This window comes from Mustela nigripes, chromosome 3 (assembly GCF_022355385.1).
Source record: "Mustela nigripes isolate SB6536 chromosome 3, MUSNIG.SB6536, whole genome shotgun sequence".
Lineage (NCBI taxonomy): Eukaryota > Metazoa > Chordata > Mammalia > Carnivora > Mustelidae > Mustela > Mustela nigripes.
The window spans coordinates 148054532-148070911 of record NC_081559.1 but is presented as its reverse complement, the minus strand read 5'-3'; the positions used below and the strand labels follow the sequence as shown (position 1 = coordinate 148070911).

General features: G+C 36.4%; 1 protein-coding gene across 15 annotated transcripts in view; it reads right to left on the bottom strand.

The window, feature by feature from the left end:
• Positions 1–16380, bottom strand: part of RALYL (RALY RNA binding protein like) — a 691697-nt gene that overhangs the window by 77537 nt on the left and 597780 nt on the right. For all 15 annotated transcript variants that reach the window (XM_059394797.1, XM_059394795.1, XM_059394793.1 and 12 more), the window contains one exon: positions 6043–6090. In XM_059394797.1, the coding sequence (XP_059250780.1) occupies positions 6043–6090 (48 nt within the window). The remainder of the gene's footprint in view (positions 1–6042; positions 6091–16380) is intronic.

Genomic DNA, 16380 nt, shown 5'->3' with positions numbered 1-16380 from the left:
TAGATAAATTATTTAGATAAATAGATTTCAAGAATTGGTAATTACCTAATTTTTTTCTAAATTTCCCTCATGAAAAGAATTCTTCATTTTCCTTATTCATGAATCAAAAGCTACAGTCACCATGAGCTTAATGCTAACAAAAACATGTAGTCTGTGCTAGGTGCTAAAAAACTACGCTGCCTACAGCCCAAATCTGAGAACAAGTTCATCTCACTGGGGCTTTGCAGCATATGTGAAGATCAGTAACCAGAGGATCAGAGATCTTCCTATGTATTGATTGAACTTTGAACACTTCTCTTCAGCATGTTTATCTTCTGACAGATGCATAGTCTATAAAATCAAATTAAGGTGCCTATTCTTTTTTAAGAAGGAATATATTTGAAATCCATGTGAATGATTCTTTTTTTTTTTTAATTCTTATAGCCTACTCACTATATCTGTTTTCTACACTGCTTGAATTACTCAAAATTCACAAAATCTGTCTATAATTTCCATGCTGACTTCAAGTAGTCTTTTGGTTTCAACTGAATTAGGAGATTTCAAAGACACACTTAACTGGAGACCAGTAAATGAATAATTTCTATTTTTTTTTTTTGCTTGTTACTAAAATTTTCCAAGATTTTCAGTGAAGTTATCTTCTTGGATCTTGTGCAGATATTTCTTGAACATGCTTTTAAAGGCAAGGTGATCAAAATCTTGAAGGTCTTTTCTGCAATTTTGAAAAAATTTTATTATTTTTTGAAATTTCTTTTCAGTGTTTTTCTGCAATTTTTTGAATGCAACATAATCTTTACCATTTGTACAACTTTGCTATCTGCTATGTTTCATATACAGCTTTGGTTAATGAAAAAGTTAATACATTCGAATAGCAGTTTTGAGGTTATAAATCAGTAAAATGATTCTCTTATTAATTGCTTATAATTCTGTAATGTGGGTATTGTTAAGTCATTTTTCCCATGAAGACAAAAAAAAAAGGATGATGTGATGTTACCCAGGTCACTTAGCCAGGCAGCACAAGCATAGCTAGGCCTGATACTCATGTCCTCTGCCTCTAAATCATATACCCTTTGTCAAGTGTACCATACTGTTATTTCCAAATGTTTTAAGTGGAATACTATTCTATTAGATGATTATTTAAACATGCATAATGAAACACATACATTGCCTCTTGCAAATATGTTTTTCTAAGAGTCATGAATATATCTATGCTCTACTCTGTAATCAAGGAAACAACAGCAACTTGATGTTAACTATAGCTCGAGTAGCTTCTCTTCTGTTAAGTTACTCAAGGTCAAAATTGTACCAGAGTGGAACAATGCCCATTTCACATCATTTAATATGTATATATGTTTTCTATATGGTAAAGCACATCTGGAATTTCTTTTTCTCTATTAACAGAAGCTTACTTATACTGGGGGTTGTCAGCTGTTGTTCAGTGCTGTTCCTGATACTACTGAAAAAAGATTGGATTAACACTGATAATATGTCAGAAATTGAGAACATTCCCTGGGGCAATTCAATATAATTTTAGGTATTTATCTCCTTTACTTTACTTGAAAGAATATAAATATTTATGTTTAGTTTTAATAACATGGAATGTCCTTCATTTAGAGTCAGACTTGACCTTTTAGAAGAAAATGCCATTTAATGCTGTAAATTATTGAACGGTGCCTTGTGAAATATAAAAAAGAGTTTAGAATAACTATTCAAGTCTATTATTTAGTGACATTCTTCATGATCCCCGAAACCAAGACAGACACTAACTTAGTCTTCAGGAAAGTTACTGCTGGGCCAACGTATCAACACATTGACAACCATGGCACATTGTGTAAAGCAGTTTTCTAAGCTGAAACTATCTAAAGGTTGAAATCCCCAATCACATTAGAATTCTCAAACCTGGCAGAGATAGGATGACCATAGGATATGGATATTTGATAGTGACTAAGCTATTATGCTCTGGGAAGCAGAAGGGAAAACAATAAAAAGAGAATAATCCAGAGGTGGCACAATGGACTATTTTGGAACAACTGACCAACCAGTTGATTTCTCAGTCCCAGGGACAATGCTCCATGAGTACCAGTATAAGAAATGCATTCAGCATCATTGTTAATAGTTACTGTTAGCTGTTATTCGTAGCTAACATTGATTATGCAGTAAAAATATACCAGGATAGAGCAGGCACAATGCGGATCATTATTTGTACATTACTTCATTTAATCCTTAGAATAACCTTATGAGACAGGAATTAATTTCTTGCTCACTTCATGAATGAGACAACATGTTTTGTGGTATTAAATAACTCACCGAAGTTTGCACCACTAGTAAAAGAGAAAAAAAAATTAACCATAAATTCATGCAGAGTGTAATTTGTGAGAAATTACTGTGGATAAAATGGTTAGCACTTTGTAGGCTATTGATATCATCCAACCTCTCTTCTGTTTTCCTTCATGACAATCTATTTTCATAGGGAACTCCTGACTCAATCCATTAGTGATGGATGCTTACATCTTTTTAACCAAGTGCAAAAAGTGGAAAAAAAAAACACACCAGTAAGAGCACAGATTGTTCAGACTTTCTGTTAGCAACACAACCATACTGACCTTATATGCCAAACAGATTTTATATAAGACAAATAAGTGATAGGGGGAATTGTTCAGAGTTAGTTTTTTTGGTGTAGTGAAGAATCATCTGAAAACTTCAAGCTCTATAACTCTTTGGCAGGTAGGAAGGATTTATCTATCATCTATTTATCTATCTATCATCTACCTAGTCATGTTATTGAGCTATAATTTATATAGAAACTCCATTTTAGGTAGAAATTCTTTATTTTACTCATATTTTAAAAATATTTAATTTATTTATTTGACAGAGAGAGAGAGAGTGCAAGCAGGGGAAGTGGCAGACAGAGGGAGAAGCAGGCTTCCCGCTGAGGAAGGAGCCTGATGTGGGGCTCAATCCCAGGGACCTGGGATCGTGACCTGAGCTGAAGGCAGACACTTTACGGCTGAGCCACCCAGGCGCCCCTAGAAATTCTTTAAATGTAGAAGGAAATCCCAAGATAGAAAACACTTAAGAGAGTACAATGCCAAAAGAGTTTCATATTGACAAATTAAAAGTGTATATTAATTGAAAACTTTACTCATAGCAATTATGACAGTGTTCTGTATTCTGGAAAAAAAAAGAAAAAAAAAGCTGTATAAAAAAATGTCTTCAGGGTGAGCCTAAAGGGTAGCCTGGGGTAGCCAACTTTGGCTGGGATCGAGCCCTGCATCAGGCTCCCTGCTCAGCAGGGTGTCTGTTTCTCCTTCTGTCCTTCACCCCACTTGTGCTGTCCTTCTCTCAAATAAATAAATAAAATATTTAAAAAAATTTTCTTAGAATTGTCTGAAACTAAAATTTTCAAAGAGTATGCAGACTATTTTTTTTTTTAAAGATTTTTTATTTGTTGATTTGACAGACAGAGATCACAAGCAGACAGAGAGGCAGGCAGAGAGAGAGGGAAGCAGGATCGCTGCTGAGCAGAGAGCCCGATGCGGGACTCGATCCCAGGACCCTGAGATCATGACCTGAGCCGAAGGCAGCGGCTTAACCCACTGAGCCACCCAGGCGCCCCGAGTATGCAGACTATTTAAATGTTGTCTTTTCTTGATAGTAAATGGGATTATTTTATGCTGCCAGATCTTCAGATCATTTTAAGGACAAGTTATTACAGGCTGTTTAATATTTACAATAAAATGCTGTGTTTTTAGAAATTATAAAAATGATTTGAGAAAATTACATTTTAAAATTCATATTTAGTCATAAAGGCATAACTAATGGAACAACTTGCTTAACTGAGTAGTTGAACATAGCGGTGATGAACGTATGGTTGTGGTCTGATCATCCTTTAGGTAAGGCAGTCTCCATTCACTTAACTCATAGACTAATATTGCTCCCCTTCCGTTTTGCATATTCACACAGTTGGTTATTGAATCTAAATGAACAGTTTATAATTGTAGTTTGGTCATGAATTTACTATATGACCTAGGGAAAACCAAAGTCTCTCTACATCCAAAGAGATGAATGAAGAACACAAATTGAGTATCCACTATGTTTGAGACAATGATATTGCCAGAGGATACAATAATACTCAAACCTAAGCATTTTCCACATTCGTGGAGGAAGAGAGGCAGACATAAATCAAGTACTGTCATCACAAAGAAAGACAGCAGTAAAAAGCAGAAGTGCTGTGAAGGAACAATGCTGGGTACTGAGAGAGGGGAACAGAAGAAACTAATTTAGTCTGAAAGTGGTGCTCATGCTGAGATTTGAGGGATGAAGTCAAGTTAACTATGGCAGAGGGAGGAATGAGGAGAAGGAACAGCATGGAAAAAGGTGCTGAAGGAGGAGGGTATATCGTGTTCTTGTGGAGCTGGGAAAGGAGCCACACAGCTGGAGCAAATAGAGCCAGGCTGTCCCTGGGATCCTGAAGTTTCTCCTCTATTAAAAATGTCCATTATGAACTATTTTTCCAAGTCTGCATTTTTATACCTTGGGATTTTTTTGGTTGTTATTTGACTAGAACTCACCATTAAAAAGCTTAAAAGATCTTTATCTCATTTGTGTGTGTGTGTGGTCTAATGATCTACAACAGTGAGCCCTTGATCTGCGTATCTCAGAATTTCAATTACCCGTGTTTAGTTAAATAACTCGGCTCCCCACAGCACAAATCGAATTTCAGTTGCCACGTATTAACTATGAGTAATTTCATCAAGCCCAAACTTGGCTGCTGGTGTTTCAGCCTACTAAGCACTGTGCAAATCAGAGACACATCATGATCAGTGATCAGTCACGTCACGTCATTCAAAGCCCGTCTGGTTGCCGCGCATCTGTCGCACACACAGACAGGAACTGTGCAGTTGTACTGTCTCCTTGTTGCCAGTCATAAACCCATGTGGCCCTGGGTAGAAGTGGATAATCAAAAGAGGGAACTGGTCCACAAAAATGAAAGTGCAGCAAAAAAGAGAAGTGGAAGTGGAATAATATTACATGGGATAGAACTGTAGGAGAAACAGCTGAGGACTGCCGACATTCTTCTACTAGAGAGACTCTAGATATCGAGCCAGAGGAACCTTGGAAAAGCAAACATATTGACACAAATGAGGAATTCAGTTGTGAAGGGATAAAATGGGATGACGATGCTCCAGAAGAAGGGACACTGGCAAAAGAACCACACACTGAAGACCTCCCCAAGATAGTTCACAAAGCTGATCATCTATTGGAGCTGGTCCAGCCTTCGAAAGGAGTAGGACACCTCACCGAGGCACAAGAGGGATGCTAGCTCCATATTCTATTTGTACAAGAAGGCAGGTCCCGCTTAAACTACTTTTGGACAGGTCTTTTTACAAAGAGCTAAAAACAGGTCAATTCTGAATATTTTTACTGTTTCAAATTATAGTGTACTTAAAACAACTTTACTGTATTTCGCTATTATTTATAACCAACAGTAAGAGAGTTTTTAATGTTTTTACAAACACTTTTAGAGGTGGTGGAAAAATTCTATTTTTTCACTGGTTGTTAACATCACTTTCCATGGTTTCTTTTATGATCCAACACCACTATGCAAAGCAAGAATTGCCCGTAGTTTTTAACTGAATCTAACCAATCTAACTAACTAACATTGCAATGTGTCATACTGAAAACAGATGTATTTTAGAAGGTTGGAGTCATTTTCCGAGTTTACAAAACTCTCAGTCTTGAAGAATCCTAAGGCAACAACAGACCTGGAAAACAATATTGGTTCATTAAATTTTTGGAATGTTATTCTAATATTCCATAACTGAACTTTTGGCTTAAGAACCACTAGAGTCCTAAAAGTCCAAGATGTACTATGCTTTAGTAAGCACAATGAAAATAAGAAAATATGTCTACATTTTATTTTTTGGGACTGAGTAAAGAATTTTCTGTACTTTAAACATCTAGTAAGAATACTTAGGAATGCAATATACAAAACAGTTAAAAAAATTTAAATTAAAGGGTAACAAGAATGAAAAACTAACATACCGATTGTAGAAATCTTCTCTGTAGTAATCATAGTCAAAGACATAACCACTAAGGAGGGAAACAAAAAATTAGTTGACATTTGTTCAACCACACTAATTTTGGTATCAAGTTATGAGGTTATAACAACAAACTTATGTTACCTTTAAAATGTTTATTTTTCAGTGTAATTATGTATCCAAAGTGTTTTACAAAACAATTTCTGCTTGGATATAGTGCCGTATCAAACTATCATATGTCTGACAATGCAATGATAATGGTTTGTGTGGTATCGAATGGAAGATGAGAGGAGGTAGCAAAATAAAAAATTTTAATACTTGTAATGACATATGAATGAAAGTCATTTTTTCCAGACAGGATATAATATAGTTATCCTTTCTTCCTAAAGTATGTACAGTGAGGCTGTACAATGAACAAAAGGTATGGAACAGAAAGGTTTAATGACCCATTCGCTATATGAATAATAAATGGAAATGGTTTTCCTTAGAAATTCAGCATTTTTTTCCATTCCAAAAACTTACAATTTCATGCACAGAAAAAAAAAATCCAACTTGGCAGAATCTTAGCAACAGTAATTTAATATTTTAGGGTAATTAAATAGCAATTAATAAGCACATTTCAGTGAAAAGATTAAGCTTCTTTAAAGGAATATATAATAAAAACTGTTCCCATCTACTTATATAATTGTTGGAATTTACAAAGTCCTTTATATGCATTATTTTCTTTTAGTATGCAAAACAATCCTGTTGGATACTGTAACTAGAAGAAATTAAGGTGCAAAGGACCCAAGGGACTTGCTCAAATTTTTATTGCTGGTTAAGTGACAGAGCTGAGCCTGGAAAAAAAGAAATCTTCTGAATCCATATCTGGGGATTTTTCCATGGTACTGTGCAACCCTCCCCAGCCTGTAAGAAATTTGCTCACGATGAATGAAATATCTATACTGTAGGGGAATAATTATTTTTAATGTTTATTCACTATTTTTTATTGGTATGAAACATACATAACAAAATTTATCATTCTAACCATTTTAAGTATACAACACAGTGGCGTTAAGTATATTCACAATGTTGTTTAAAGATCGCCAATAACCATTTCCAGCATTTTTCATTATCTCAAACAGAAATTCCATACCCATGAAACAGTAACTCCCCTTCTCCTACTACCCTTACCACCGGCCCCAGGTACTCTCCATTCTACTTTTTGAATCTGCCTCTTCTAGATACCTCAAGTAAGTGGAATCATACAGTTTCTATCCTTCTTAGTCTGGCTTATTTCAGTTAGCATAACATTTTCAGGGTTTATCCATACTGTATTTTATATGAGAATTTCATTCCTTTTTATGACTGAAAAATAACAATATTGTATATGTGTACACATCGCTTTTTGTTTATTACTCTATTGATAGACATTTGAGTTGTTTCCAGCTCTTGGCTGCTGTGAATAGTGGTGGTATGAACATGGGTGTGCAAATATTTGTTAGGGTCCCTGCTTTCATCTCTTTGGGGTATCTGCCTAGAAGTAGAATTGCTGGAGGGGCGCCTGGGTGGCTCAGTGGGTTAAGCCGCTGCCTTCGGCTCGGGTCATGATCTCAGGGTCCTGGGATCGAGTCCCGCATTGGGCTCTCTGCTCAGCAGGGAGCCTGCTTCCTTCTCTCTCTCTCTGCCTGCCTCTCAGTGTACTTGTGATTTCTCTCTGTCAAATAAATAAATAAAATCTTTAAAAAAAAAAAAAGAATTGCTGGATCATAAAGTACTTTTGTTTAAGCTTTTGAGGAACCACCATAGACAGGCAAATAATTTTATATTCCCCGGTTGATCAATTTAACAGTCCTTCCGTTTGTAACTATTCTTACATCAGGAGACTTGAAAGAACACATTATTTAATCTTAACAACAACCTATAAGACATAGAGTATTATTCCAATTTTATAGGACGCCGAGTCCTTAGAGATACTAAATACCCTACACAGCACAGGTTAGTCCTTAGAGATACTAAATACCGTACACAGCACAGGTTAAGTGTTCCAGCACAGTGTAGTCATTCATGTGCTCCTTTGTCAGAATCTGACCAGGACGTGTGTGTCAGGAACTGTATTTGGCACTTAGGTTTAGAACCAAAACGGATGTCTATCTTTGATTATAAGCACCAGTTACAAACACAGAGACCTAATCATATTGATCCATTTCCCTGCTATTGCCACTAGCTCACCCCACATCTTACAAACTCCCCAGCATTTTGTTTCAGCAGAGTTGAGTTTAACCTCTGTCCTCTATTTAGAAAGTCTTGAATCCGGTCTTTCCTTACCTATTTAATCTGTATGTTGTATCTTTTTTCTTTGACAGCAGTGGAGACAGATAAAACGCTAATAAGAAAAATATTTTGAACGGGAAATACTTAGAAGTAAATGAATGGGACATAGAGAAACTGAAGGGGAGAACTATTAAGAGAGATTGATCAGGGCTGACCTCTCTGAGGAGGTGACATATGACTGGAGTCTTGAAGAATGAGAAAAGTCCTATCAAGGGCCAGGGGAGAAAAGGACCCAAGGCAAGAGAAAGCACAAAGACACAAGTCAGAAAGACTCTGATGAATTCAGTAAAGCAAGAAGGTTGGTCCAGGGCAACTCAGACACGAAATAACAGCGTCCTAGACAACACTGCAGAAAAGAGAGGGTTAGACAGGTTCAGGACACGTTTTGGAAGCAGACTTTAGAGGAAAATCCTGAGTTTGATTTTGGATAAGATAGCATTTGGATGCTTGTGAGACAGTCAGCAAACACGTTCATGGGTGATTAAATGCTGCTTTACTGAGCAGCCCCAAAGAAAGGGCTTGCTGGGGATGTAAGTTTGGGAGTTGAGAGCATGCTGATGGCAATAAAGCCATTGAAAAGGTGAGATCTCTTTTAGGAGTCAGTGTAGTAAGAGGGAGTAGAGGCTGATCCTAGGTATTCTAGCATTGTAGGGGTCAAGGGAAGAGAAGATAGCAAAATAGGTCAGATGTGGGTAGGAGACAGAACTTGAAGCTAAGTAGCTCTGGTCAAGTTGTCAACAGGTTTGGTTTCTTCTGAGGCCACTCTTTTAACCTTGCAGATGGCTACTCTCTTGCTGTCTCTCCTCACGTGGTTGTCCCTCTGTGGTGTCTGAGTCCTAATCTCCTCTTCTGGTAAGAACACCTATCATGGGGCGCCTGGGTGGCTCATTGGGTTGGGGCCTCTGATCCTGATCCTGGAGTCCTGGGATCGAGTTCTGTGTCGGGCTCTCTGCTTGGTGGGGAGCCTTCTTCCCCTCCTCTCTCTCTGCCTGCCTTTCTGCCTACTTGTTATCTCTGTCTGTCAAATAAATAAATAAAATATTAAAAAAAAAAAGAAAGAACACCTGTCATATGGGTTTAGGACTCACCAACATTTTCATCTTAACTTCCTCACCTCTTTGAAGACTCTCTCTGCCAATATAGTCACATTCTGAGGAACTGGGGTTTAGGGCTTCAACAGGTGAATTTTGGAGGAACACAATTATAACAACATTGAAAAATCTATTTAATCTTTACAACCTGCCTCTGCAAAGTGGAACAGCACAGTTTCTAGCACATTGTAATAAGTCAGTTTTTAAATCATTTTTCATAGAGCTGATATTTAAAACACAGGTTTATTTCAATCGAAATTTGGTGATTTTTATGATTGTGTCATGTTTCACCAGACATTTGTTAAATTAAATAAGTTTAATAGTCTTAATGATTTAGCACATAACTTTATTTTTCCTCAGATGCTTAAGAGAGCATTTCAAAGGTTTATGAACTTGATGATGAGAACATTTAATAAAGATGTATAAATTCATCTTGATTTTTGTATTTGTCTTCTCTCTCTTTTTAAACTCCCCAAGTGCCAAATATGACACATGAACCAATTAATAAATATGTTATAAATGTGGCTGACAATGATGATTCCATGCATTTCATACCTTCAGGAAATAGTTCAATAATTTAATAGCCTTCTGGAAATTTAAAAATGCATGAGAAAAAAATCATTTCTGTTTTCCTTAGTAGCAGCTTAAATTATCTCGCTCAATCTGCTTATTTTTTCTTCAGTCCTGACTGCTGAGATGAATTTGCAAGAACAAGTTGTAGCTGAGCATCCTGAACTACTTGATCTCCAAGTCCCACCGTCTGCTATCAGGAACTCAATTTTACCTGTCACAGTTCAAAATGAAGTGAAATGCACACACAGACCTCTCTTGGTAATCACGACAAGCCTGTTTTTGTCTTAATGGCTTGGGCTTTTAGCTGAAATGCCATGGTTGTAGTTGGCTCAGGTCATAAGCTATAAAATCACGCTGGATTTCCAAGGAAGAAAAAGAGATTCAAAGAAATGAGTAGAGATAACCACAGGGCAAGTATGATTTGTGACAATTATGCTTTCCCAGTGTTGCTGCTGCCAGCTCTCTTTTTTTTCCCCTTTCCCCAGATTTTGTCTTTCTTAAAAATCCCTTTCTCTTTCTGTGTGAAACTCTATTTGAAATTACCTGTCAAAAAAAAAAAAAAATGACATTTCCAGAAGCTGTATTCAGGTTTTTAAGGTGTTTTATGTACCTCAAGATTTTACTGGAAGGAAAAACATGTCTTTCAAGTTAAAAAAAAGAAGAAGAAGAAGAAGAAGATGATGATGATAGCCTTTCCTTTCCTCATAAACTGTTCTGTTCATGGGCAATTTACTTTTTCTTTTTTTGAGGAGGGGCTTTTAAGGGAGGGACCTTTGCAGTTTTCATTATAGCAGCTTTGTTTGACAATCTGGTTCTTAGGTTACTGAAACAAAATGGTCATAAATCAGATATTTTAGGCACTTTCTGAGAAGAAACTAAGTCTAGGAAACGTTAAGGCTTCTATTGTTTGGAGGCATGCTCTGTGCACGGGGCAGATACTCAACTTTTTTGAAAAGTGAAACAAGAGTTTTGAATATTTCGCACAAATAATTTATATTTTTTTATTTTTAAATCTGGTGCACTTTCATGACTTTTATTCTACCTTTCAGTGTACCTTTATTCTAACTGCTCAGGTTCCCTCAAAATTTAATGGGAAATGGGAATTAGTAAAGTAATTGTTTAGAGTTGCACACTCATAGTCTTTATTTTATTACCGAAGATTAAATGACACCAAGTAACTTCCCTGGAATTTAATTTAAGCTTTTTCATTTACAGAAGAAGAAATCACAACTCATTAGGTATTGCAATATATGAGATCAATTTTATCTAATCCCTTTAAATTCATAAAACCAGCTTCATATGAATAGACTAATACACACAAGTATTTCTTTTTATTTTCCATCACAGAATTTCATTAAAATATAATCTGAAGAAAATGAATAAACTTCCCAGCACAAGGAGGAAGCATTTTAATGGTTTCATTACAGACATCCTGCCAATAGTAACTCCTACTGAAGCCTTCTCAGAGACTATATCTGGCTTCCCAGCGCTCGCTTCGGCAGCACATATACTGTATCTGGCTTCCCACATTAAACTGGATAATCAATTACTGAGTATTTTAAGTCAAGCACAGTACTGGGGTTTGTGGATAATAATATCAGCAGAACATGGCTTCTAACCTCAAGGAATGTCAATCTAAGTATAAAGGATTAGATAAATATACGTATAACTATAATTTTAAACAGAATTTGAAAAATGCCAAAAGAGATATAAAAACTGTTATGAGAGCTTATAGGCAGAAGGAATAGGATGTGGTTGGTGGGACAAGGTCTCAAACAAGCCTTTGTGAAGGAGATGGCATTCGAATTGGTCTTTGTAAAGTTAGGAATTTGACAAGGGAATGTTCAAAAGAAGACCCTTCCAAAAGGCCAAGAATTGGCGATAGAAAAATGTGGAATAAATTTGTAGAACAATACTTTATGAAGATTAGTCTCTGTCATTAGCATAACTTTTCTTCAGAGTACCTGTGGAAGTCATGATTGCAGAAGTCAAAGAGCAGACTAATGGACTGAATTTCCAGAGCTTACTTCTCCAAGGTTAGTAGAAGTATCCTTAGATGTACCTACAGTATCTGATCTCTCTCTCTTTTTTTTCTTTAAGATTTTTATTTATTTATTTTTGACAGAAAGAGATCACAAGTAGGCAGAGAGGCAGATTGTGGGGTGGGGGTGAAAACAGGCTCCCTGCGAAGCAGAGAGCCTGATGCAGGACTTGATCTCAGGACCTTGAGATCATGACCTGAGCTGAAGGCAGAAGTTTAACCCACTGAGCCACCGAGGTGCCCTACGATAACCTATTTCTAACTTGTCATAGAATCTGGTGTAGGTTTCCAAATGTCAGAGTAAATCTAGTTAAACAGATTTGTAAACTTTGTCAAGATAATATGTGGACAAAAATCTGTCTATTTTTTTTTAGGGAATACATATAAAACTTAAATTTTACTTTGGAGTGTGTGTATATGTGTGAGTGTGTGTATATAGTGGATAGATATTCACACATACATTAAAAGTTCAAAAAGAATGAAAAAAGTTACTTAGTCTAAATTGCATTGACAAGATCATTTACTACCAAGGACTTTGGAATTGAGGAAGGAGGTGAGTGGGAACCTAAAGAATTATGACACATGCATAAAGTTCCTGACTAATTGTGGATCAGGACCCGGGAGCTCAGGAAGATGCAGTGACTAAGATATTCAAAAGGGTAAAAACAATCCACCCAGCCTAGTTATGAGTTCTGGTCTCTTACCTGCTGTGAGTCAGATTTACTGTTTCACACACTTCAAGGGTATGTGTGAACCAGTACCTACTATAAGTAAGTTTACTATGAAACAGTAAACAATTTAATTAAGGTAGGTATAGATAGAGAAAAAGGAGGGGAAAATATTATTTTTCTGTCTTCTGACTGAGTTAACCCAGGGATTGTGATTTTGGAAGTATTTTCTTGAATGGGGTGTGCTTGTTACCCTTCTTTATGCTGTGTTCTGTTAGGAAAGATGTTTACACATTCCATGTGTAAACATATGGAAACACAATTCTATAATTGTGTTTATTTTTCCTTTCAGTCTTTCGCTCTGGAATAAGTAAAAAAAGAAAAAGATTCTTTTCAATTCATGATGACTTGGTAAAGCTACAATGAAAATGAAAGTTTATTTTTTGCAAACTGCATGACATACTTGGTAAGAGAACTAGAAATGTGAAAGCAGGAGAACCAAGAATCTAGTCATTTTGAAGGCCTGGCCTACCTATAAAAGAGTCTTGTCTGGACCAGTGCAATGGTCTCCAAACAGGTATTCCTGATTTCAAGTACATTCTCATCTCCTATCCATAATACCTGCTGCTAGTGACTTGAAAGCATTCTTTTTACAAAATATCAAAAACGAAACAACAACAAACTTTTCAGTTACTCTCCCTGCCTCACAAGGTAATATTCAGACTCAATATTCAGTGCTCTCTAAAATGGGGCTCCTTCTTCAAATATTCTTTAAAAATTTGTTTAACTACTCTTTCAACCATTCAGCGTTTCCCTGCACCTACTCTGTGTGGCAGAGAAATGCTCCTTGCTGTCACAGGAAGACATTCTTGGATCTCTACACAATCTTCTGCATTAGCCAACTGGTAGCTCAGCGTTTTCCCATTATAGGGTTTTGCTCAAGCTCTCCATCTATCAACATGTTTTATCTTCTTTCAGTTGAATATTATCCATTCTTAAAGGCCAAACTCAATCCCCACATCTTCCCCAACTATAAAGCCTGTGCAATGAGACTAAATTCCATGTATTCTGTTACTGGTTTTGCATACTTTTAATTCTCGCTTGTCAGCTTTCTGCTTTTCCTGTCACTTAATTAATCTATATAGATGGATTTCTGATAACTGTCTCCTTCACAAACCAATCTCTCTATTCCATTCATCATTCTTACCTTCCTTCTTCAAACTTAATCTGTCTTAATTTCTTGACACTGGAGTTTCCAGAATAAGATATTCCAGGAGGACTCATGTCAAAATTCTGTAGAGTATTATCTCTCTCTTTGTTTTAACTGAATTCATCCATAAATATGCTGATTTCATTCTTACAACTTCTTATGCATACTTCTATCTGAACAGATTACAAAACAATTGACCATCCAGGAGTCTATTTCACTAGATTGTGAGTTTTGAAAAGGCAGAGTGTTAGCGCTCACCCATCTGAAATTTTTTGAATTGAATGTTATGTGCCTGTGGCAATTTCTGAAATGATAGTTATTGTTATTAGTTTTTGTAGGGAACAAATATCCATATTAGAGTTTTCAAATACCTGAGTATTAATATTGGAATGTTCAGGGGGATGCCTGGGTGGCGCACCCAGATGCCTGGATTAGGCATCTGACTCTTGGTTTTGGCTCAGGTTGTGATCTCTGGGTGGTGAGATGGAGCCCCATGTTGGGCTCTGCACTCAGCGTGGAGTCTGCCTGAGACTCTCTCTCCCTTTGCCTCTTTCTCTGCATGTTCTTTCTCTCTCTCTTTCTCAATCAAATAAATAAATAAATCGTTAAAAAATGTTTAAGTCATTATGATTGCTATGTTGGGCTAGCCCTTCTGCCAATAAATTGATAGTTATTGCCTCTCAGTTATAAATCCATTTTTTTTTCTCTTGCTTTGTGATAATGGAGCTGGATCGTATAAACATTGCCACTTTGTCAGCTGGTGCTAAGTTAGAGTTTGTCAGAGGCATTGGAGGAAAACCACAAGGCAAAGAAGAGGAAGCAGCTTCTTTTTCCAGGGGTCCTTATGCTTTTTCTTCTTGCTCATCTGACACTGCTGTCAGGAGGATGTGGGAGACCCAGTGATGCTCACTGGCACCCCAGCAGGACGGTGCCTACCCATCATCCCTAGTCCACCAACACTCTCACCAAACCCGTGCTGTCCTGCAGGCTGCAGTCACACCCTCTCCTACAACGGTGTGATTCTCAGCCTGAGAGAGAGGCTCTTCACTGACTCCTTCCCTGGATATGCTCCTTCAGACAAAGAGATAGCAGCTATTTCCTACATTTTCTATTCTAATATTCTTTTATAGTCTTTTTTTTCCCCTTTTAAAGTAGTTAACCATGTAATTTTACTAGTTAATAATTCCTCATATTAAATTTTCTCGGTTAAAATTACTGGTGTGGCTTCTGTCTTCTGTCTCCTGACTGAGCCTTGCCTGATACAGCCCTGTTCAGGTGCTCTTTTTTCTACATGTTGAGTGTGACCGAATGTGACATATACTCAAAGGGTGTCCATTTATAGATAAACTCTTTTCATAGCTTGTATAGTTGATAGTTTTGTTATTATAATTTTCATCTTATTGAATTACAATAATTTTTCTGAAGTTTTCCTTCAAGACTAAATTTATCAGCTGCCCATATTCTTCATGGTAGAGTCTAGCTTATAAAAATGTTTAAGACTGATGTCAAAAGGGATAATAACAATAGTAACAACAATGTTAATCTAACAATTAACATTTATTGAATGTTTAGCATTTATCACTGTTCTAACTGCCTTGGTTATGTCAAATCATTTAATTGTCTTAAAAGTCCTAAGAGTTAGTGTTAATATTACCCTGATTGTATAAATGAGAGAACCAAGGCAATGATATCATTAATTAGAGTCCACAGAATAAATCACACATTGTCTATGGCTTACCAAATACCGGAGTAAGAAATATTAGATATTTTTGCCAATTGCTACCACTAGCAGAAGTAGAAACCAGGAATGTGCTACCACTACCATAAGGCTAGTGAAATCTTTGTGGCATTAACTCAAGTGTAGGGCTTTTAAAAAAGAAGATAATAATTCCAATGGACTCTCACTTTTGAGATCTCCCCGGAAACAGTTTAGTGTATTTCAGTAAAGTTTTGTAAGGATAGTAACTAACTGGAATGCATACAAATGAAAGAAATTAGAATGGCAAGAAATCTCAAAAATGCTTCTGTATGAAAAAAGTTGAATTAAATAAGGTTGTTTGGTCTAAAGAAGAAGGCCTTTGGGAAAGAAGGCAGTTAACTGCTTAAATATTTGAAATGTTGTCGAGTGGAAGAGGCATTGAATTTATTCACTGTGGTTCCAGAAGGCAAAACAAGTCTTAAAGAGTAGTAATTACAAGGAACAATGTTACTGCTAAATATAACAAAGAAATAAAATAATGAGTTCCAAATATCTTGAGTGTCTAGTAGTTTTGGAAAGAAAATAGAAACATAAAAAGAAAAATACCATGACAAAACAGTGTATGATCTAGTATAACACAGTGTAACAGATACATGTGCTTCAAGAAGAGCCTGAAAATCATTTGCTAGGGATTTTGTAGTGAAGAGAATTGATGCATTACATAGTTCTGGGACATCTTCCAAGTTG